At 32.6% G+C, this 25,288-nt stretch overlaps 2 protein-coding genes across 4 annotated transcripts; one reads left to right on the forward strand and one right to left on the reverse strand.

The window, feature by feature from the left end:
• The first annotated feature begins 288 nt into the window (after positions 1 to 288).
• LOC121222421 (50S ribosomal protein L7/L12) lies at positions 289 to 1,841 on the forward strand. The gene has a single exon (XM_041103153.1). It carries the CDS (start codon positions 1,076 to 1,078, stop codon positions 1,715 to 1,717), a length of 642 nt encoding a protein of 213 aa, XP_040959087.1. The 5' UTR covers positions 289 to 1,075; the 3' UTR covers positions 1,718 to 1,841.
• Positions 1,842 to 2,291: 450 nt separating this feature from the next.
• LOC121222420 (probable amino-acid acetyltransferase NAGS2, chloroplastic) lies at positions 2,292 to 7,335 on the reverse strand. Of its 3 annotated transcripts, none has more exons than XM_041103151.1 (10): positions 6,929 to 7,335; positions 6,772 to 6,859; positions 6,171 to 6,379; positions 5,574 to 5,725; positions 4,639 to 5,059; positions 4,439 to 4,536; positions 3,778 to 3,889; positions 3,362 to 3,521; positions 2,940 to 3,012; positions 2,292 to 2,767 (listed from the first exon to the last, which is right to left on the reverse strand). In XM_041103151.1, the coding sequence occupies exons 1-10, from the start codon at positions 7,292 to 7,294 to the stop codon at positions 2,617 to 2,619; spliced, it is 1,830 nt and encodes a 609-aa protein (XP_040959085.1). In that variant the 5' UTR covers positions 7,295 to 7,335; the 3' UTR covers positions 2,292 to 2,616. The 3 variants fall into 3 exon arrangements, 2 of the variants coding, with proteins under 2 accessions (XP_040959085.1, XP_040959086.1); XR_005919692.1 differs by having other exon boundaries at positions 2,595 to 2,767; positions 2,940 to 3,198; positions 6,929 to 7,320; XM_041103152.1 differs by lacking the exon at positions 2,292 to 2,767 and having other exon boundaries at positions 2,773 to 3,198; positions 6,929 to 7,320.
• Between the last annotated feature and the right edge of the window lie 17,953 nt (positions 7,336 to 25,288).

Here is a 25,288-nt window from a genome sequence, read left to right on the forward strand (position 1 = left end):
CTTTTGTAAACAGTTTGACGTTTTCGCCTTAATATATGAGCATTGATCCATGCAATTTGTGTTATCTCTTCTAACATATGAGTATTGAAAAAACAAATGTGTGAGAATTGAGAAATACAAATGTTTCTTTTATCTTTTATCTTTTCTGATATATGAGTATTGAGAAATACAAATGAAATGAAGATTAAACATTCTTTCAAGTCTATCAACTTTGAAATGAAATCAAATATTACAAAATAACTTTCTAACTGTTGTAAGCAACAACAATATTACAAAACAATTTGTAAGCAACAACCACATATTATATTCCATTTCAAGTCTTTCAAGTTTGTAAACAACAACATGAGCTGGTTAGCCATGTATACCAGTAGCCATGTATAACAACATAAGCAACAATATACCAGTAGCCATATATAACAACATAAGCAACAATATACCAACAACAATATTATAAAACATAAGCTGGTTTTCAATGCTAACAACAACAACATAAACTAATTTAAGATTTAAAAAAAAAACAACACAGTTACAAATACAAGCACCAAAAATCATATTTTTCTCTTCTTCCTCCTTGCATCCTTCAATGTCCTTACTTTTTTCAGAAGACCCAACAACACAATTCATGAATGGTGGATCAAATTAGGTGTAAAACCGACATGGTTTTCGAAATCTACTGCCAAATTTCTTACACCCAAAAAACCTCCTACCTGGGTTGTCATTGGACCAAGACGTGTTTAATTCGGCTGAGTTTCCACAATAGCACACCGGAATCACTTCAAGCATCTCCATTTTTCCTTTTCTCCCTTTTCTTCTTCTTTTTCTTTTTCTCTAACCTTAGAATGGTGTGGTAGGGTTGTTAAATTGAGAGTAACCGGCCAACTGGAGGATTTTTTGACACCAAAGACACCATCATCTGCCATGTCACTTTGCCGTGACGTCTGTGATGAAAAACGGCAAAAAGGACTGTTTTGTAACTTTTCAAAAGTTAAGTGACTGAAATGAAACCTAAGTGACTGTTTTGTCAGCTAACCCAAAGTTGGGTAACTGTTGGTACCTAAATTTTTTTAAAAAAACTATGTATAAAATTCCGAAAATACCCTCGTCTATTAAAACCCTCCGATTTCCTCTAAACATAAAACCTAACACTGAAACTCCACTCTTAATTTCTCCAACAATGGCTTCCACCATCTCAAAGATCCCCACTCACTCCCTCTTCAAACTCCTCGTTTCGTCCTCACCCAAACCACCCGTTTCCTGCTTCATTTCCACCGCCACCGCCACCGCCACCGCCACCGCCACCGCTGAGAACCGGACTCAGAAACTCGAACGCATCGCCGACGAGCTTTTAGATCTTACAAGGCTCGAACGCTACGACTATTCCATCCTCTTCCGTCTTAAACTCGGCCTCAACTGCTACGGACCTGCCGTATCCGGCGTATCCTCCGCCGCCGCTTCGGGTCCGGGAACCGGATCCAGCGCAGCCGAAACGAAAACGGCGGAAAAGACGGCGTTTGATATAAAGCTGGAGAAATTCGATGCGGCGGCCAAGATAAAGATAATAAAAGAAGTGAGGACGTTCACGGAATTGGGTTTGAAAGAAGCGAAGGATATGGTGGAGAAAGTTCCGGTTGTGGTTAAAAAGGGAGTAACAAAAGAGGAAGCTGAGGCCATTATTAAGAAGCTCCAAGAATTGGGTGCTACTGTGGTACTTGAATGATTTTATTTATTTGACTAAAGGTGTAGAATAATTGTTGTTTTGATGAAATGGGAACAAAAGTGTTTGAGGATATTGTTGTTATTGGTATTACCAATAGAATTTGAAAGTGAGAAACTTTGCTGAAGTCAATTTGATCCATTGATTGGGTTTGTTTTGGAATAGTTTAGTTTAGGGTGTATTGAAATGAATGGATTAGGATGGATTAATGGTAGTACCTGCAGTTCACCTTCTATTTGAGAATGGTGGTGACCGGTGCCAATGCCCCTTGGCGTTGGGTCCCTTTAAAATTCAAGTTGACTCGTGATTATGCTTCATTGTTAGTTCACTCTAATATTTGTGCTCTGATATATCAATTAAGGATTTTTATAATTTCATGTTTCATAATCTATAATCATATTTGAACGTCGAGCGAACATGAATAAAGAAAGATTCAGCCACCTTTCTGGGATTAAGTTATCGATTGAGCTCAAGTCTTTTGCTGCTTTGGAATTATGCCCTTAATTCAGAAACTATAAGTTAAACGCAGTTTTAAGTATTACAAATGGGAAACTGACTCGATCTTCAGATCTTGAAATCAACCAAAAAAGGAATATATTATTTATCATATTCTAAAAGCACTGTTAATTACAAATCGCCTATAAACTAGCAATACAACTAAGTGGCTTATGGCAACAGCGATAATCAACTAGAAATCGTAACAAAAACCTAGGCAATATCTAATTTACACTAGATGAGATTCAGCCCTGGTTAGCACTTTCTGCTAAAGGAGCTCATTTTTCGAGTTCCCCACCTGCCCATAACTATCACCTCAAGAAAACGTTGTGCGTCTAATCTTGAACTGGCAACCGCAGGAGTTTGCCATATGAACTAGTACACTCAGCTGGCATATGTTGGAAGCTTCATTTAATTGCTCTATCGGCAGTAATTCCACTTCCATCCGCTACCAATTTCTTCACGTAATACTTGGATTTACGAGATAGATTAATCTTTTTCCTCCTTTCATCAGGTATCATGTCGATGCTACACTCCGTAAACCCACGCCTTACAAACCTGCTAAAACCACACTGTTTTATATATCATATCCTGGACATCGGATGGAGAATATTCAATATAACTCAACTCCCCCTCTTTCTCCAGATTACAAGGTTGCTTCAAATTTATCTAAAAGGTGAATGAAAATAATTCCATGTTTGAAATGATGTAGTGGGAAAAAAATACAGACCAATCAGCAGTCCGAGTTGTCAGAAGGAAAAGCCTATCCAATCTGAGTGAGGACGCCTTCTTCTCAATATAATCTGCAGATATTTGATTATTAGGAATGATATTGGTTGGTTGACCACAAAAAATTTCCCAGAAGTTTGTATCACATCAAAGTGATGCTAATTAGAACAACATTCATAATCAGATTCAAATCCAGCATCATTCCACGATTAGATAGTGAGAGCTAAACTAATCAGCAAATCTTTTGTATGCAATCCATCCTACAGTCAAAAAAGGTACTTTGTCGGGTGAGCATTTCTAATAAGATCAGAGCTGACAGGTTCTTGCATTGCGTTGCTTTTCAGCTTCAACAGAATAAGTAGCAGAGTACAATCATGTCTAATATGACATAAGCAGTGAAGATAGAGATTTTCAATATCATACCAAGCAATTTATCCCCCTGTCCTTGTCCTCGGCACTCGGGAGAAACTGCAATGCAAGCGACTTCTCCACACTTCTCCTTGAAGAAAGGAAAAAGAGCAGCACAAGCAATGATTTGACCTTCCCTTTCCATAACACCGAATGAATCTATGGCCTTAAGCAGCTGCACAAACAAAAAGTGACAACAACTTAATTTTCAGGATTTCGGCTCCAGGCCTTTAGCTCAGAAGAAAAAAAGCCTTTTGCCCCTCCCATTTTTGTTCTTCAGTAAGATTTAAAGCCAAGGCCAATTTTAATGATTCTGATCTTTACAACGAAACATCCAAGAACCAGTAGAAGAAATAAAGCACATCATAGAAGAAGAATAAATAAATGAGATAGTTAGGTTAAAGAAATCTCTAAAGGACCTTAATACAGACCTCATCATCGGTCCTGCGAACCAATGTGCCGGACTCTTCCAAAGGTTTTATGATTTGCTTGATGCCAGCGAGATCTGTTACCTTAGCCATCCTAGCCCCTTCATATAGATCACTGAATAACAAGCAAAGCTAAAGTCAGCAAATTGAACACAAGACAGCATAATGACCTATCAGATCTTGCAACAGTATTTCACATAAACTAACAAATTTCAGCCACGTTACTTGTGATCCCTAATCCTTGGAAAAAGTATGTGGGAACAACATATACCTCCAGTTTGTCTGTTGTCAAATGTTATGAAACTGATTGGTGCTTAATGCAAGACCAAGTATTCAAAAGAAATCATGGTTACTAGGAGTGCCTCTGGTGTACCAGTTAATTTGAATAATATATAAATACTTTACTGAACACTTGAACCTTTTTTTTTTCTATAGAATACTGAATGGTTAAACTTAGTTACATATAACATTCATTTTAGGTTTAACTATGCATCCAAGGCAGAACCCAACAAATCATCCAAACTAGCCATCTGAAAAGCAAATACTAAGAACTCACTAATCAAATGCAGATGCATAGGGAATTAACTATATTTGGTAATGCCTGTCAGCCAATGCCTATTTTCCCACAAGGTTAACCAACAAGTTCACTGCAAAGATTGAATACCTGGCCACCATTGTCCCCATTCCGTCTCGTTTGAATAGTTCCAATAATAGGACCCCACCAATAGTGCCATCTAACAAATGAACTCTTCGTACACCACCCTGACATGAAGCAGAAAATGGAATCGGCTTACTGTTCTCTCTCTCTCTCTTTTTTTTAGGCATCCAAATATACTAAGGTGGCAACAAACTATGAAATCTTACTCTGCAGACAAAAGCTGCAGCAGCCAACTCTGAAAGGTAACCATTTAGTCGACTTAGCCGCTCCTGACCTCCAATAGCAAAGCCCTGCTCTCCAGATAAACCATTGCCGTTGTCAAAACCAACACCATTCTGAAAGGTTGGATTATGAGCACCATTAAGAGTCTGCCTATTCTGCGAAGAGTGAGCAGCTGCAATAAAATCATTATGTCCAAGGCAAGTGAGATCTTCTTCAGCAAAAGCTTTCACATATTTAGCTGCTATTTCGCTTTGCTCGGCGCGCTGACGGATTAACATATCTGCTTCTTGAACTGGCAAGAAACTAATATGGCATCCATTCTCATCCAAGATCGGACCATCTATGATGCAAATAAGCTTGTCTGCTCCAATAGCTAATGCACAAGCAGTAGCAACTTCATATGTGCTGAATTTAGGAAGGCATAAAAAAATAAGGTTTTTGATCGGAGGAAGAAAAAAATTAGGCTAGTCCAAGATGTACCATCAAGCAAACATATGTTTTAGTTAAATTAGAACTAGCTATCAAAAATCAAAACTATATGTAAAATACAAGGACTGCTCATGTTGAGAAGGTATATTCAATCCCTCAAGAGAATTCCTGAGTTGGGTTTTCTTTAATCCTTATGCATTGACATACTGCTAATCCTACCAAGTCACTTGCTGAGACACAGAACTAAAGATCCCCCTATTAATGAGAAAAACAACATAGATAAAATTAAATGAAGATAGAAAAAGAAAAAGTGATGTCCTGCCTAGTAAATAATAGCTTGTAAAAGAAAAAATTGCAGAATATGATCCCCCCCCCCCCTAAACACACACACACAGAAAAGGCAGCTTTAAAGTGAAAATAGGAAATTTTCACTTCACATGATAGATAAGAGCAAGCTGCAACCAAATGCTATCGAAGTTACACTGCATACTTGCAATTCAAAACTTCTCCAGAGCTAGAATAACCCAAGTTGCTTAATATTACTATACAACCACCATCAAGCCTCTCACGCATACGGGCAACATCTACTTTCTTTACTTCACCTGTTGCTCCATAATCAACACCTTCAACTACTCCTCTTCTCTGCAAAAGGGTTTAACAAGATTCACAAAGGCAAAAATATAATAAGTCTAACAGCGGATACATGCCAAAAACATGCTTTCATCGGTCATCCATCTCTGACATGTCATATTACTCCAACTCTTCATTTTTTTTCCTTTAAGCATCCGTTTACAACAAATACTCAATAGGGGTATGGGGCATGGGCATGATCCTCTAAAACCCCTCCACTTACAAGAAAATCATGAAAAATATTGAAAAAACGTGTGTTGGGCACATACCCATGTCTAACCTTCACACCTTAGTCTGAATAACATTAGTCTACATGTACTAATGTACATACACATCAAATGTAAAAGATTATATATCCCCACTCGTTATAACCAGTCTCAAGGAGAAGAATATCAATGCACATAAAAGCATAAGCCAAATCCCAAGTATTCTATTCTCAAAACATAAACATCCTAACCTTGGCTGCAAGGAAGTTGCCGCTAGCAACACTGACACCAACTTCGTGCAAACGACTACTATCTCCATGTCGACGAATATTACATATGGATGGTCCAGGAGAAAGTTTTGCCTCCATCATTAGACGAATCCCACCTGCCGCTTCCGTTGCGGCAGCTAGCGATTCTGAGTCTGTTATTCTATATCTACCATAATACTTTGGTTCATGCCCTGCAAATTTTATAGCTTATTTTAAGTAACTTCAACTCTATCTAACCAAAACAGAAAGTTCAACCATAGTCAAAGTAAAATAAAGACTAAATTATCCAACTAAAACATTTTAAATCATAATTAGACAAAAATGAAGCTTCAAATTTTGGCCAAAGCTTCCAAATTGCTCAGATTTTAATAATAGAGGCAAACAATACTAAAATATATGATAAAAGTTCCAACAAAAAGATCAATCATAGTTGAAGTAAAATAAAGACTGAATTATTCAACTAAAACATGTTCAATCATAATTACACAAAAATGAAGGTTCAAATTTTGGCCAAAGCTTCCAAGTTGCTTATATTATAACAATAAAGACAACTGATAACAAAGTGAAATTAAAAGAATCCGACCTCTTTCAGTCAGAAGCTTGTCAATTTGCACGTGAGTTCCCGGAACAATAACAAATCTGATCCCTAGGTGATGCAAAAACGCAATATCCTGCAAATTAAAAGGTTAAAAAGGCTGATCATAGAGAAGGATTGAGAAGTATATAAAATTAGTTCGTGCCTTTAAAATGGCGTCCAAAAAGGGAGACGCGACGATTTCACCCGAAATAATAACAACGAAAGTGCCGCCACGGTGGGCCCAGAGGTAAGGCCAAGCCTCCCGGAACCACCGGACGAACTGCTTATCGTCGACAGAGTTGTAAGTCTCCTCCATGCTATCTTCTTCGTTAACCACATTGCGCTTAACCGAATAACTTCGCTTAGACCAGGGTTCGGGTTTAAGACACTGAGTCCGGAAATTTAATCCGGTTCTCAATTTGAGGAGTCCGGTTTGGAAGCCGCGGCGGGTTGAAAGTAGTTCGCTTCGAGCCGTGGAGATGAGAGGGAGGCGAGTTGTTGAATATGAAACGACCATCTTCGGCGGCATTTGAAAGTTCGCTTGCAACAGAGCAATGGAATTTTAGTTATATAACTCACTTAACTATTCGAAATATTTCATTTTACTCACTTAATTATCCGAAAATTTTTATTTAAATTATTTATGTTAATTTTTTTAAAGTTCGATTAATAAACTTCAAATAAGAATTCGACGATAATTACAATAAATTAATATACATCGATGAATAAAATATTATATCTTTGATCCAAGTTGATCTAACGATCTGTGTCAGATATCTGAAAAGAAAGTTTTTGAATTTTGATTCACAAATTTGTAAAATTTAAAATTGTTTCATGAAAAAAAATTAAACGGTAAAAGAGAATAGGAATGAGAGCTTTCGATTGGTGCAAGTAAAAAAGAATAGGAATGAGAGCTTTCAATTGGTACAAGTGATGCGAACAATAAAACCATATAACAATAATTTTAACAGCTCAGTAACTTAAATGAAAACTTTCAAATAATTTATTCAATGACCATTTTATAATTTTTTAAAATTAAGTGATTAAAACCTCAAGTTGTTAATAGTTTAGTAACAAAGTAATTATGACACGTGGCAACCATAGGCCAAGAGGTGATCAAAGGAGAAGTCACTAAAGCTTTCATGGTTGAATTAGTTAAATTATCACTTTTCGGTTCAATTAGTTTGATTGATTTGATCAATTTAATTAAATAAATTATTAAAATAAAAAAAACTAATTCAATTACTTTAACTATCAATTCAATCGATTTGTAAGTCAATCAATCTATCTTTTTATTTCAAATCGATATCCTAATTGGTTCTCGATTTAATCTAATGCGAGTGATGCTATCTTAACAATAAATTATTATATAAACTTTCTTTACCAATTAATTAAATTAATCCATGTTAATTTATTTTTTCATGTCAAACTCCAAATCATTTTTTCACAATAATAGAAAATAAAATTTCAAGGTTATAGTTTATGAAAATAAAATAAAAAGGTTGCATTAGATATTAATTTTTGGGTTGATTGATGGAGATTTCAAGTTGATAGTGAAGGTGGGGTGACGAGGCATGCAGATAAAGAAGATGTGGCGACGAGGGTTTGAAGTCCAGAAAACTCTACCTGCATTACAGTGTTGTATACTTCATGCCTATTCTGTTCTTGAAAAGAAAAGAATATAAAGGTTTCAATTTCATTATTGAGTGAATTAATTTCTTTTAAAAAATCAAAATAATTTAATTTATGTAACATTTAAAGGTAATTAATTATAATATTATTTTTTAATTTACAAAATTTGGTTGGTATGATAATAAATTGAACATTCAAAATTTATACATTTGTTTATTTTTATGTATATATATTTGAAGCTACTTTTTTTAATTTTGATATATTTTTAGTATATGGATTAAATTGACAAAAGATATATAAAAATCGAGGATTTAATTTGTTATTATATCAATTTAAATTATGTATAATTGATAAAAAACATTTGTAGTGTTTAATTTTCCCTAATTATTTACTTTCAAAATTGATAGAAAATTAACTTACTCAATTTATTTTAGAGGAACTATGTATAATCCGTAGAGTTTCAAAATTTACCCTTAATATTTGCAGGGTTTTCCCTTAAACTTTTAATTTATTTCCATTCCCACCCACAATGTTATAAAAAAATTCAAATAATATCAAAATTAATGAAATCATCAGTCAACTAATAATTAATATTATTTTTGTTCAATGTGATATGACACCTCGATGACTCGTTTGATGAGATGATATTTTGAGTAAAGTTTATAAAAAAATTCAAATAAATTTAAAATATAAAAATAGAAATTCACAAAAAAATCAAAAAGGAAAACTTATAAAAATATATTTTTTCTTAAAAAATTATGATTATTTCTTTTTATTTTACAAATTATGATATAAACCTAGGCAAGACAATTTCATGGTTTACTTGAGAAAAATTGTGCTAGGATAGTTAAAGTTAGACCTATTTACGAGTCAGGTTATTCGTTTAAGTTTAAAGTTCTCTTTGAAAAATATGAAGATTTGGACAAAATGTAAAATTCGAAAATTGAGTTTAAATAAAATTCAAAGTCCATTTTTTATACGGGTGAGCAAATTTTTTTAGCACGAGTCTACTTGACTCAAATATTTTATCTTATAAAAAAATATATTAATTATATATGTTAAATACTAATTGTATATATTTATATTAAATTATTAACTCAATAATAATTATATTTTAGCGTGTTTTAGTGCATTATATTTTAAAAAATATTTTTAAATAAAAATCAATTTAAAAAACCAAATATTAGTGGGCTGAGTTGAGCCAAAATTTATTTTTCTTAAATTAAATCGAACTTACATAAAAAAAAATCTTTTTTTCAGGTCGGATAGACTCAAACTTGAAAAATTGATCCCTAGTATCTCTAATTAGAGTCTTTGATACTTAAATATGTAATTGTCGCAGCCATATGAAGACCTGAAGATCTCAACAAATAAAGAAAAAGGAAAACAGGATTTATCTTACGACTTAGGATTTCCAATCTTTGTTTGGAGATTTGAACAAGCAAAAGGTAGCCACTGATAAGAAGAATCACATTACAAAAAAACCAAGACGGTTTAACGGTTGCTGACAGAGATCTGGCGAAAGAAGAGTTCGAAAGTGGGCTTTAGTTTCAGGGATTTTGGGGCATTTCTCGGCGAATTTGGGTTGATAAAGTGAAATAGGGTGAGAAGATCTTAACCTCGTGCCATTCTTGTCGAAGAAGTGATCGGCGCCGGAGAAGAAGTTGACGATAGTGGGGCTTGATATTGGGAAAAGAAAAAAGAGAAGAAAGTTTAAAGAGAATTTAGTCTTATAGTAAAAAAAATATCATAATTTTTACTAGAACTTTTATATATATATATATTATATAAAATTTCCATATTTTCCATTTTTTTGAAAAATGTATTTTTATATGTTTATAATTTATATAATTTTAATATTTCTTATTAAGTTTTCATTTTTTTATTTTTATTTTTGAAATTTTTGATAAATTTAACTCAAAACACCATATCATCAACGACGTGTAACACAAAAGCACTATATAATGTGTTGACGTGGAATACATGTCGGCATTTAACAACAATATATATGTCACGTGAGATGGCCATCATATCTTTAATGAAGGGTAAGGTTTAGTGATTAAATTGTTCAAATCGATAACGTTAGTGATCATTTCATAACAAATTAAAGTTCAATTACCAAAATGTAATTTAAACCATATATAAATGACTAATATACAAGCACTTTTAGAACCTAATAATCAACTTAGAAGCATGCAATAACATTGAAGGGAGAAAGTACATGAACCACCCCCAAAAGCCTCTTGGTCGTAATGGTATTATTTTGAGTAATTACGAGTTGAATTTTTTAGAATAAATAAACTATGATTTATAAGTGTTAGTGAAGAAGGTAGTAGCAGACTGGAGAAAATTTAAAAGACTAATGTAGTGGGAGATATTAACTTGTGGTATAAACTAAATTGTAAGGTTTTACAAAGTTTTGGGGTCAATGTGAGAAATTTAACGTAGAAAAGGATTAATTTGAATTGGTGGTGAAATGTGTGAGGACATGGAGAGTAATTTCACCAAGATCTAGTGGTTAATGATGATGGATCATTTTTTTAGACGAGTGATATTTTAGAAGAAAGGTGGAGAAGATTCATCATCTTTCTCCATCTCTTTCATGTCCATAATATAGGGAAGAAGAGAAACTTTTCTTCTTTTACAATCTAGTCCTCCATCACTATTAAAGGCTTTTCCAAATTTAAAATCAACAAATTTTTTGAGAAACCTTAGCTAAATCAAGTTGCCCACAACCTAGCAAGCTTAGTTTTTTGAATAGAAGTGGTGGGTTCATATTTAAAGAGTGAGAAAATATCGACTATGTGAGAAACTACAGATCTAAGGTAAGATTTTCATTATTTACTACTAGTATCATGTTTATTTCAAATATTTAAGCATAAAATGTGATGTAAATCAAATGTATTGATTATCATGTTGATGTGAAATGAAGAGAAAGATAAGGAAGAAGATAGAAGGGGTGTTGACAAGGGAAAACAAGCAGACAAAGCTTAAAGGAAGTTTAATTTAGCTAAATTTGTAAGTACTTTAGAATTCTTTCTTACCTAATTAGATTTGATTAGAATGATAAATTAAAGAGCATGTTAATGTCATGAATTAAGTACTAGTATCCTGGTAAATGTGTGAATGGTTCAAGAAAATAGGAAATGATTACGGTTATTATTGACGTGACTAAATTGTGTAGGGGAAAGGACTAAATTGTAAAATCTTAAAAATTTATGTGTGATTGGGAAAATATGAAATTTTATTGTGCTTGTGATCAATATTGATTTTATAATGATGTTAAAGCTCTTGTAGACAATTTTTGAACTTGTGGGATATAGATGGCATGCCATTACGAATATCTTCGCGTGCTCGTGAATTTAGCACTCTGGTGTTCTTGAAACTAACACTTTGGGGTTCCTGAATTTAGCACTTTGGTGCTCCTAATTTAGCATTTATGTGATCCTATATTTGTGAATTCATTTTGTTTATTCTTCTTGTCCAATCAAGCCTACAATGGGTGAAAAATGAATGATGCATGACCAATGTGTAGATGATAAAAGTATGGTGAGTGAAAAATTAAAGATTAACCTTGTTGCTATTATGTACTTTAATTATGACTATTTATTATGATCATGTTAAAATGTTTATTTATTTTTTAAAATAGTTAATTAAATTGTAATACCCTAAAATTTTCGGTACAACATATGGTATTGTTCCAGTAATGTACATGGTTTAAGAAAATGGATTGAGTGTATTGAAATTTGGTTTTGTCACACCCTGATATATTTTCAATTAGGTGTCTGAATTAAGCGTGAAATGAGTTATAGGCTTAATGGTTAAGTTTTAGTGCATCATTCCTAGAGACCTAAGTTTGAGCCTTTCCCTTCCATTTTTTTTTTAGAATTTTCGACAAGCCTTGTTGGAAAATTTGCTTGTGCTACCCCTAGAGTTTACAAACCCTGTCTATTTAAGAAAAATTTTCCTATTTTGATTCATTGTCTCTTTTCAAAATTCTACTAAAATTAGCTTTCCACCTTGTTTTTCTTTTCTTTTCCTTCTTCTTGCACCTTATTTCCATCATTTGTGCTACCGAATCTTTTCCATTGTAGAATCATTCCTCGTTGGTTTTATTTCTGACAATGTCTAGATTTGCCATCAATAGCATCCGTTATCTTTCCTAAAGGTCGATAAGTACACCTTGTTTGAATGGTTAGATTTCGTAATTTCGTTGTACAAATATTTGATGTTAATTTTTCGGTTTAATTAATCAATCTTTTTTGAATCTTGCCAAAATCTTTAATACCAATTGTTAATTTGTGTGTATTTGTCGTTGAAGGATCGAATTTAGGTGAAACGGATCATAATTGATCATGAGGGGTGTCGATCAGACTTGTGATGAAAGGTTTGTGTTCTTTATCAAGTGAATCGGGGGCAAACCGTGTGTAGTTTTAGGGTCACACGGTCTCCCACACGAGCGTGTAAACCACACGACTATGTGCTACTAATACATTAGGCTACCTTCATGAATCACATGGCCTCAGCCTATTACACAGCCTGCCACACGGTTGTGTCCTTATCATAGGGTATTTTGCACGTTGCACACATAGTGTCAGGCTGTTACTGTAACACCTTAACCCGGTTCGGTTGCCGGACCCATTCTACAATATGCTACGATAGAAAACATAACATATAACATTCGTATACAAACTTAAACATACAAGATTTCATGTAAACATATTGTACAACCAAGTATACATAGCATTCATACTCAATTCGGGTCTCAAACGGACTTGCAAAAGCCTTTAAACCAACCCGAGAACATGTAAGGACTTAATTTTAAACTATACAAAAAGTACACAAATTTTAGTAAATAAGGGTCACACGGTTGTGTGGTCAGGCCGTCTGACTGGCTGAGGCTATGTGATGCTAAGTGACATGGAATTTTTTTCTAACCGTGTAATAGACGGATGCCATGTAATCTTAAGTCACACGGCTGTGTAACTAACTGTGGCCGTGTATCCCAAATACCACCTAAATCAAATAGACCACACGACTATTCCATATGCCCATGTATGGAAGACAATAGTGTGTCAGGTCGTGTATTAGGTCACTTGTACCTACAAAACCCTTTTCCAACAAGTTACCTACCCCTAAGTTTACTTAGGTCATAAGCAAGCATTAGATCATCAATCAACTAATTCAAAAACATAAAAAAAAAATACCAAAACACAATCTTATATCATCTATCCTAAGTGCCTAACCAATATGCCATAATTGGCGCCTCAATTCAACCATTTATAATCACACAATCATCATCATTCATACCATAATTCACATTTCTAAACATTCCCATATAATCACTATCAAATACCAATACAACATTAAGCAAAGTTCACTATATGACCAAAACGTATTTGCCAATTCATATAAAAACATAACACCTATCTAGAAACTTAACTTTACATGCCATTTCAAATCACATACTTATATTTACACACTTGTAACCTAAATACCTATTTACACATTACTTATAACCTATCCCAAAATGATAAAAAATCTATTGAGTCATTGAATGGATAGTGCGAGCTCCAACTTGATTCCAACTAACTGTAAAACTTCCGATGCTCTATAAGAAATCAAACAAAGTAAACGTAAGCAACATAATACTTAGTAAGTTCAAACGAAATTTAACATAACTTACCCGAGTTTAATATTTATGAGTCAAATATAGTATTATATTAAATTTTGAAATGATAATTTTTGCTTAATGAATGAATAGTTAAGTTCAAGTGGTTTGTCCTTAAAGTCAAGTGGTTTTGGTAAATGAGGTATCAAGACCTCGTTTCTGTAAATCGAGCCCGTAAATATTTTTATTAAATATTTATGGAGTTATTAAATAGTTATATTGAATTTTGGTTTGAAAATTTTAACGTTTGGATAGTTAATTAAAGAATAAAGAATAAATCGTAAAAGTTGCAAAAGTTAATCGCTATTAGTTTATATGGGCTAAATGGGTATAAATGAGTAGTTTGATAGTTTTAAATGGAAAATAAGCCATAATTATTGATGTTGGACGGTTAGTGATGAATTATATACTAAAATAATGTTTAAATTATATTAATTACATTAATTAAGTTAAAGTAAAAACAAATAATAATAGAAAAAACATAACAAATTATCATATTCTTCTTTTCTATCTTCCTTCCACTGAAACACCATAGCCAGAAGAACACCAAGGTTTGGCCAAGGCATTCCCTCTTGCATGGTACGATATTTAAGTCCGTTTTTAGTGATTTTTATGTTTTTGAGTTTGTTATAGCTTAATCTAGCTAACCTAGGCACTAATATGTAAAACTGTTAATTGCTAAAATAGTAAAGTTACATAAAATTGTTGTAAAAATATGATGAATATGAGCTGTAAGGAAATTATATAAAATTTGGTTAGCCTTGTTTGGGTTAATTTGTGATTGAATTGAAAGTTTCAGGTTTACGAATTAAATTGAATAAAAGGTAAAAGAGTAAAATGATGATTAAGTGTCAAATATGTGAATTTAAGTATTTGATGATATTTGAATGAAAATATTATATTTAGATCAAGAAACGGATCAATCAGTTGATAATTGAGGGAAATAAAAAGTCATTGAATAGTCATCATTGAAGTGTTGGTAACTATAGCGTTTTGGTAAGTTCGGATTACGTTTATTATGTTTGCTAATGTCATGATTAATTATGTATTTGATTATATGAATTTGAATGATATTATGATCTATTGGAAGTAGGGGTGAGCATTCGATCGAATCGAATCGAAAATTTTCGAGTTAATCGAGTTTTCGAATCTCATTTTATCATCCTAACTTTATTTGAAGTTTTCTCGAATCGAGTCGAGTGAGATGGAATTCGAATCGAATCGAACCGAATATATTTGTTCGAGTTAAATATTAAAAAATAATTTTGGGTGCTTGTAACCATTGTCACCCATCGTAATAAAATTTGTCCACATTAATCAAATTTTTTATTAACTTTCATCACTTCATAATTTATTTATTAATTTTTTATATATTGGTTAGCTTCTTTGCTTGCTTAGTTGTTTCAATTATCTTTAGATTCTTGTCACTATTTATTTTAGAATTAAAAAATATATTAAATGTAAAAATATAATTTTTTAATAAAATTTATTTTAAAAATAAAATGTGAAATTGATACCAATATAAAATTTTAACACGAATATTTTATGACATAATTAATAATTCAATTTTAATATAAATATTCAATATGACTAAACAATTCAATAATATAAATAATATAAAACGTGAAATTTAATTTAATAATATAAATAGTAGATATAAATAAAATCATTACTATTTATGTTTAGTGATTTTTTTTGGATAATTTTGATTTTTTATTTGAGAGTAAAGGGTGAGAAGTAAAAGTTTAGGGAAAAATAAAAAATTTTGAGAAATAAAAGTTTGAGGGAAAGTAAATAGGGGGAGTACAATTTTGGAGAGAAAATATTAAAAAAAATTGGAGGGGGGAGGGTTTGGGATAGATGGGAGGTGGGATAGGAAGGGAATAAAAGATTTAAGGGAAAAGTGGGAGGGAGTAAAAATTTTGGGGGAAAATAAAAGGTTTTGAGGGTTTTTGAGAGTAAAATTTTGAGAAAAAATAAATGGGAGAGTAAAATTTTGGTGTGAAATGAATTTTGGGTAGATTGGGGGCTTGGGATGGGAGGGGAGTAAAAGTTTTGGGGGGAAAGTGGGAACGAGTAAAAGTTTTGAGGGAAAAGTAAAAAGGTTTGGGAGTTGGAGGTAAAAATGTAAAATATTATAGTTTGATATTCGAATTATTCGAATTATTCGAGCTATTCGAATTCGAAAACTCAACTCGATTCGAACTCGAAATTCGAAAAAAAAATTCGAGTTGATTCGAATACTCGATTAACTCGAATAACTCGATTCGTTTAACTCGAAATTCAAAATTTTTTTCGATTTTTTCGAGTCGAATCGAGTTTTGCTCACCCCTAATTGGAAGGTAATGAAATGGAAGAATTATGGTTTGAAAGGTAAATTTAAGCATGGAATGATTTCGGAATAACAGGATAAGCCCATGCGAACTAAGTGAATAGCTAGGATACAAATGACATATCATTAGGATTTATATTCAGCAGATATTATGTACCGGTGTTGGCTATGTGCCATTTATATTCAGCAAGTACTATGTACCGGTGTTGCAGTAGCAAGCACTTTGTGTCGATGTTATATTTAGTAGGTACTATGTACTGGTGATGGATACCATACTGATGGCTTGAGATCCTGCATGTGGTACAGATTCTCTGAAGCTTGCGTGACCAACATCGTGTATTGTTTAATTTCCTTTTGTCAGCTTGTGTGAGCATTACCTTTCCGTGTATCCGAAGTCAATTTACTATTGTTCTTCGAGCAAACTAGTTAACTAATGAAATTGGAACGGAAAGAGATGATATGATGAATTATCTTTAGTTGAATATATCTTGGTTATATGACTAGATTATATGGAAATAGATATATGAAATGGTTATATGAATCAATTATATGGAAATAGATATATGAAATGGTTATATGAATCAATTATATGGAAATAGATATATGATATGGTTATATGGTCATATAGAAATAGATATATGAAATGGAATATTAGATATAGATATTTGAAATAAAATGTGAGCTGTTAAATGAATAGGTAATGGTTGAATTGAGTTTTAAATGTGTTTACATGTAATGTTTATGAAATGATAAAGTTATATGTTTCGTATATGTGAACTCACTAACCTTGTGAGATTTGTGGTGTGTATAGGAAATAAATAAATTCATGACCTTGTTTATGAAATTAATTACGAAATTTTTTAGTTACAATAGTTATGGTAAGTTTAAGTTTAATATGGACTTATTAAGCTTTACATAAGCTTACCCTATTTGTTTTTCCTTCTTTGTATATTGTTGGACTGATGTTGTCGATTGGAACTTCATTGGAGATCACACTATTTGACAACTCTTCCGGTCGCTAATTATTTATTTTGGCTCGATTATAGGTGGCATGTAGATAGGGTTTAGTAATGTATGGTTATAAGCATTTTGGTTATGTTTTGTGTGTCATTTGAGGCATGGAGTATGTATTCTGATGTAAACTTAAATGGTTATTTTTAGTTGGTTGTGGTGTGTGATGATATAGTCATGTTTTGCTACCTAAATGCAATTTTGGTGTAATGACCTGATAGTCACAGGTATCGAAAATGTAAATGCAATTTTGGTGTAACGACCTGATAGTCACAGGTATCAAAAAATGTATTTTCGAGATTTTGATTTCGTAAAACGGACTCGTAAATATTTATAAGTTAGTTGTGTAGTTAATTAGGTTTTGGTTAGGTGAAATTGCATGAATTAAGAGTAATTAAGTAAAATGACTAAATTATATAAAGGGTGAAAGTTGAATTAGAGATTAAAGAAAAATTAAAGGGACCAAAGGAGCAATTATGCCAATGGTCATAATTGAGGCGGCATAAGTGCATATATATTATAAATATTTAAAGTTAAAAAACATATATTTTAATATTATAATATTAAAAGTTAAAAGTTAAGTATATATATTATTATATTATAATGATAAAGTAAAAGAAATAGAAATAGAAAAAGAAGGAGAGAAAGAAACGAAACAGAGAAGGAAATAAAGAAAAGAAAAAAAGAAAGAAAGAAGGAGAAAAGTTAGGGTTTCAAGGGCTCAAAGCTCAATTGGTTAGTCAATTTAATCCTCTTTCTTGTAATTTTTATGTTTTTGGAATCCCGATATTAAATACTACCCGACCCTTGTCAAAATTTTAGAAATTATTAAGTTTTTAAGTGATGTTTATGTTGAATAATTTTAGTATTAGGGATTAAATTGATAGATTTTTAAGTTAGAAATTAAAAAGGATTGAATTGTAGAATAAATTGTAAATTTTGAGTATTAGGGACTAAATTGTGAAAATTCAAAATTTAGGGATTTAAGTGAAATTAAGGAGTTAAATCTAGTCTAAAGTGGAATTTGTATGAAAATATAAGGTTGATTGTGAAGAAATAAAATTAGTCTCAGTTTAGGGACTAAATTGGAATTTAGGCAAATATTGAGTAAAAATTGAAATATTAAATATGAGATTGAATTGTGTTGTATTGATGAATTTTAATTGTTTTAATTCCGTAGGTAACGTCATACCGGAATCCTCGACTAAAATGGGAAAAGATAAAGTCGACGAGGAATAGCTCAGAATTTCTGGTTTGTATTTCTATAATCCGAATCGAATTATTAATTATCATATTTTGATTAAATGTTATGGTAAGTGATTAAGGTGAAAATTATTGTGTTTTACAATTGAAATGGATTGATTTAGTATGTGATGAATTTATTGAATTTATATTGATTGAATAGGTATATATATTGAATATATTGATTATTTGAAATGAAATGAATATTGGTTGTATTTGGAAAGTGAATTGAAACCCTATTAACTGTATCGGGCTGAGTTGGATATAGATGGCATGCCATAGGATTGGAAGAGTTCAGGGATTTCTTCGACTTCGAGTCGATGAGACACTGGGTGTCAATTTATTACTTCGGATTAATTCGATGAGGCATGGGTGCCAATTTACTTCAGTTTAACCGATGAGACACTGGGTGTCAATTTATTACTTCAAGTTATCCGATGATGCACTGGGTGCCAAACTGGTGTGTTTTAGTTGGATCCATGTATCCGTCTGAGTCCGAGTCATGTTAATAGGGGTAAATGAATAATAAAGTCTTATAATTGATATTGAAATAGAATGATATGAGAAATGAAGTGGAATAGTGAATTGAATATTGTATGGATAAAGCAATTGCATTATGGATAAGCTAATTGCATAAACGAAATGTGATTAAAATTGTGAAAAGCTATTTCTATAGCAAGTGATGGAAAATTTAGTATTGTATGGTTTTAAATGTTCAATTGTGCTTAACATTTTATTATACATATTATATTTTTTTTTATTTTTAAATATTCAGATTATAGAAATACCATTGAGTTTTACTCAGCGTATGGTTTGTTTTTTGTGCGCAGGTTAGGTTCTTAATTTTGATCGCCGTATCAGCATCCAACAACGATCTCGATCTCTAATGTGGTGATGTTTATCCTTTTGAAATGTGTTGGCATGTGCCTAGGGTGTCTAATTAATAGTTATTTTGTGGATTGATTGTAAATAAGGTTAATATTAGTTTGGTATATATATACACGTGTTTGTGTTTGTGTTTGAAGTTTTATTTTGGCATGCTAGTTTGGTGTTTAAGTGCTCATAAGCTAAGTAAAATGAATTAAATTAGATATGTTTATAATTTGGACTTGAATGATATTTTGATGATATAATTTGATGATATAATTGTGGTACCAATGAGGGTACATTGGTTAGGCACCTAGGATGTTTGTTTTGACATGTTCTGGATGTGTTTGATCGTGTTTTGAATTGGTTAAATGAATGACTTTTGAGTTGCTTATTGTCCAAGCTTGCAGGGAATGGTAAACTTGTTGTTTAAGGTACATTTTGAGTCTACACGGCCAGACACACGGGCGTGTGATTGGACTGTGTGAGACATACGGCTAGCACACGGCCGTGTGAACCCTGCAGCTTTGAAAATTTTTAATATTTTACGAAAAATTCTCCGAGTCTCTGAATTAGTCCTGATTTGTTTCTAACACGTATTTTGGGTCTCGAGGGATCAAATAAGGGGCATTATGTATGAATTTAATTGGTTTTTGACCTAAATATTATGTGATATCAATGTATAAATTTATGCCTGTTTGATCGATAAGTTTTGGTAATGTTCCAAAACCTTATTTCAGTGACGGATGTGGGTTAGAGGTGTTACATTTGGGTGGTTGGATTGGTATATATGATTTAGGCAACTTAATGAAATTTGGTTGGAATTATGCTAGTATTGGAAATAATGATGCAAAGTGATTGTTTTGATATTAGACTTATGATATGAAAGGTATTGAATGCTAATGATTAAATTTTGAATCGTGGTGCCATTGGTGGCATATTAGTTAGGCACTTTGATATATGATGTGCTTTAGCATGTTTTGTTGCATTTTATGTAGGTGTAATAGTTGGTAATGGTATGACTTGTAGCCTTAGTGAATTGGATTGAAATTGTTTGTTTTAGAAGGCACTTTTGGGCACACATAGTATGCTACACGGTCGTGTGTCCCACACGGTTGTATGACATGATCATGTGACCTCTTTGATTTTTGGTGTAGGGTTATCCACACGGTCACAAAGAGTTACACGGCTTGACCACACGACCGTGTGACCCTTGTTTTCACTATTTACCTAAAATTTTGTAAAAATTTCAATTTAATCCAAAATTGTTCTCGGTTTGTTTTAAATGTTCCGTAAGCTTGATTTAGGTCCCGATAGGATTGAATAACATGAAAATAATTGTAATTTATTATGAAATGATCTTTTTGGCTATGTTTGATTGGTTAGTAAATAGTCTTAACATTTTACTGTTGTAAATCCTTATAGCTCAAATTGAGTATAGGGTATTGCAATCATTTTCATTTCGTATGTCCTGTTTCTACCCAATGAACTATAGCTTAATAACGTTGGATGCTCGGGATATAAATGCTCACACGAGTTGTGAAAATGGGCTTGCTTACCCGAGTTGTGGGTAGGGATGAGAACATTACACGATGTTGTTCACACGAGTTGTGAAGATCCTCAATAAATGCAGGACCTTAGCCATCGATAAAACATCCAAGACTAACACCCGAAATGGTAATAACCCTAATGAAATATAATTTTCATCCTAGTCATTCACTAAGTTCATAAAGGTCTCAATTCATATCTATATTTTTCAGTCCTTAGATGTTATCACGTACTCATCAACTCAGCTATATAAATTCCCATTTTCCAATCATATATCTCATTTAGGTTTTCATACTTAAAGTAGTAATTTATGCTTTCTAGTATTTTTTATTACATTTTATATATCTAAATAAGGTTACATGGTCTTGTAGGTCAAGTCGGGAGTTAAAGATGCTTATTTGGGCCAACCCGATGCCTATGTCACGACACAAAGACATTGATGTCTCAACATCAAAGACAGAAGCCAACAACAAGTCTTGGAGCAAAACTTCCCTCGATGTTGCGACACGACCCTCTTGTATCGCGAGATTCCCCTTGTGGTTGGTCGCAACATTGTAGGCTTGTGCTGCAACCAAGCCCCTGCGCAGACCAAAATCTCTTGCACATTTTAATTACGCTTTTGAGGGAAATTAGGAGTATCTATCCTAGTCGAAATCTAAGGACTTCAAGAATATTTTAGGCTCTTTAATATTTCGATTTTAGCCTATATAAAGGCCATTGTAATTAGTTTAAACACACAATTGAAGGGAGGCAGAAAATATACTTACGGTTTTTTTATTTCATTCATAGTTTTTACTTAGGGTATTTTATGTTATTATAATCGGAAGATCCTATTCCGAAGTGAGACTCTTGCGAGTCGAGATTGTTCCAAAGCCATGCTTTTACCGATAAATCCATAAGCATCTCTTTTATTTTATTCTATTCTTTATATCTCTTTCTTTTACATTTTTTAATTGAATGTTTTTGTAAAGATTAGAATCAATTTATGCTTCATACATATCTCACATGTTTCAACTGTTCTAATCTTATTAATTGATTGAAGGATATCGTTTCTTACTGAAGCAACTGTTTGGGAGAGGAATAACTTAAACCCTAGGCTTGACAACCCTAGGAAGTCATTTAGGTGGGAATTAATACAAAATTGGTATAGCCTATCTGTGAATACCTTAACCCCAAACCGATCTGGACTGTGAGGTCGAAAGATAAGTAGTTCTTGTAGGACGTATCGGAAGATCCTAATAGGGTATCAAATAGTTGATTGATTAGAACCATACATTAATAATTAATTAGGTAAAATAATTGGATCTAGGCTAAATGAACTCGCGTAGTCGAAACAAGGGATAGGAGAAGCCAATGCATGAATTTAGGAGTAGATTTGGGTTTAATTTAATTTATTTAGATTATTAATATTATTATCATCTTGATTCCATATTAACACTACTAATTAGTGACTCAAGTAGAATAGCAATTATTTCACGTAATTGGTTTGATAACAATTTTCCCCAAACTGCAATCCCTTGGGTATGATCCTCGAAGTACTTACCTACTTTGTTGTAACTATATTACAACCTAACCCATATACTTGCGGACACGGCCTTAATTCCATCTATTTTGTAGTAGTATTCACACTTTGGACATTAGTAGGTCTGGACGCAGTCAAAACAACAACAAACATGACACTAAGGACTACTCAATGATTTTTCCTTTTCGTGTTTATCTACTGGTAATGCTTAAACCTTCACTAATTTTTATCTTTATGAGAAAAGTTATTTAAGGTGTTTGTAAGTCCATTGTTTTATGTTACTATTTTGTTCCTTTTTTTTGCAATTTATTCTCCTTTATACTCATTTGTTCTCTGATAATGTTTACACGTTTCTGAGGAAATATGGGGTTATAGTTAATACATGTGTAGAGTTTATAAACATATTGGGAGGTTCTTATTTATTGTATAAAATAACTTGGGGAGGTTTCAATCTATATTGGTGTTACCCAATTTTAAGTTTGAAAATAAGATAATATTTATTGACCTTTCGTTTGCATCAACGTATTCTATTGGTCATAATTTAATGAATAGAACAGTTGCATTAGGAGTTTTATCTTTTGGATTGTTGTTATTGCGTAGTTACGTTAAGTACATTAGTGATTGTGTTTAGCATAATGCAACGATTGTCGATCCATCAAAATAAGGTGGCGATGCTCCTCCACGAGAGCATAACATTCCTATGCCTCCAAATGTTGTCGAGCCTTCATCTATTTATCCTATGCCTACCACTGGTGTAGAGATTCAGATGTCATTAATGATGAGTGTGTTTGTTTGAAAGAATGGGAGTAGGCGTCACCCTCCTTTACCTACTCCTAGTTTCAAGGTTGCTCCTATTGTCGATGTCGAGATTGAGGAGCCATCAATGTCGAGTGCGCTTGCTCTAAGGCTTGGGAGTGATAAAAAGTAGTAACAATTGTCAACATCTTCAACAAATAAAATGGTTATATTATGGTCGTAGCTCCACTACTCTAATTTATTTTTTCTCTTTTTTAAAATAAGACAAAAATCACGACAACTTAAGAGTCTAAAAATTATAGCAAGAAAATCAAACAAAAAACTTCCTTCAACCCTTCAAGCTCCCTATTTTCTTCCCTCTTCCTTAAACCTCCTCATCCCATTTATCATTTTCTTCATCTTTTACTTTTTTTGGCTCTAAAATGTATGTAAAGGTTAATGCCATAAGAATACTTCTTTTTATAGCAACCTATGCGGTGATACTCTATATTCTCTCATTTTTAGGTTTATGAGAAAAGCTATTTCAGGTGTTTGTAAGTCCATTGTATTATGTTACTGTTGTGTTCCCCTTTTTCCACTTTATTCTCCTTTCTACTCATATGTTCCTTGATAATGCTTACATGTTTTTGGGGAAATATGGAGTTATAATTAAGACATTTGTAGAGTTCATGAATAACTGGGGAGGTTCTTATTTCCTATACAAAATAGCTTGGTGGAATGCTATGGACGAATGTTTGGTATAGAATTTTTACTGGTTAGGATTCATGAATTTATATTCATTTATGTTGGTGTTACACAATTTTAAGTTTGCAAATACAATAATATTTATTGACCTATCGTTTTCATCAATGTATTCTATTGGTCACAATTTAACTAATAGAACAATTGCATTATAATTTTTATCTTTTGAATTGTTCTTATAGCGTAATTATGTTAAGTACGTCGACGATAACGTTTTGCATAATGCAACTGTTAGGATTCATGAATTTATATTCATCTATGTTGGTGTTACACAATTTGAAGTTTTGCAAATACTATAATATTCATCAACCTATCGTTTGAATCAATGTATTCTATCGGTCAAAATTTAACGAATAGAATAGCAGCATTACGAGTTTTATCTCCTTTATTATTGTAATTCCATAATTACATTAAGTATTTTGGTGATAGCATTTTGCATAATGCAACGGTTGTCGATTCATCGAATCCTATGCCTCCAAATATTGTCTAGCCTTTATCTATTTATCTTATGCCTACCACCGGTGTAGAGATTCAGGTGTCATTAATGACGAGTGAGTTTGATCCAAGGTGTGGGAGTAGGAGTCACCCTCTTGTACCTACTACTAGTTTCGAGGTTGAGCCTACAGTCGGTGCCAAGATTGAGGAGCCATCAATGTCAAGTGCGCTTGCCCCAAGGCTTTGGAGTGATATAAAGTAGTAATAATTGTCAATATCTTCAATATAAAAAATGGTTATATTAAGTTTTAGTCCTACTACTCTAGTTTTTCTTTTTTTTCTTTTAAAAAAATAAGACAAAAATGACAACGACCTAGGAATCTAAAAATTACTGCGAGAAAATTGTACAAAAATCGTACACCTTTTTTCAACCCTTCAAGCTCCATGCCTTCTTCCCTCTTCCTTTAACCCTCCAAACTTCATATTTTCTTCTAGATTCCTTCAACCCTTCAAGCTCCTTATAATAGTCCCTTTTCCTTCAACCCATAAAGCTCCTTACTTTCTTCCCGATTCATTCAACGCTTCAAGTTTCCTATTTTCTTCTCGATTCCATTAACACTTCAAGCTTCCAATTTTATTCTTAATTCCTTCAACTCTTCAATCTCTAAATTTTTTTCCCTTTTTCGTCAACCCTCATTATCCCATTTCTCATCTTCTTCAGCTTTTACTTCTTTTCGGATCTAAAATGTATGTAAAGGTTAATGCT

The sequence above is a fragment of the Gossypium hirsutum genome, chromosome D10 (assembly GCF_007990345.1).
Source record: "Gossypium hirsutum isolate 1008001.06 chromosome D10, Gossypium_hirsutum_v2.1, whole genome shotgun sequence".
Taxonomy (NCBI): domain Eukaryota; kingdom Viridiplantae; phylum Streptophyta; class Magnoliopsida; order Malvales; family Malvaceae; genus Gossypium; species Gossypium hirsutum.

What these genes read in the sequence shown, in the direction of transcription:
- LOC121222421 (XM_041103153.1), top strand. Translation starts at nt 1,076, where the DNA reads ATGTATAAAATTCCGAAAATACCCTCGTCTATTAAAACCCTCCGATTT.
- LOC121222420 (XM_041103151.1), bottom strand. Translation starts at nt 7,294, where the DNA reads ATGCCGCCGAAGATGGTCGTTTCATATTCAACAACTCGCCTCCCTCTC. An exon ending in CAAGCTTCTGACTGAAAGAG is followed by an intron (nt 6,380 to 6,771) that starts GTCGGATTCTTT and finishes TAAAATTTGCAG; the next exon opens with GGCATGAACCAAAGTATTAT. An exon ending in TTCGCAGGACCGATGATGAG is followed by an intron (nt 3,522 to 3,777) that starts GTCTGTATTAAG and finishes TTGTTTGTGCAG; the next exon opens with CTGCTTAAGGCCATAGATTC.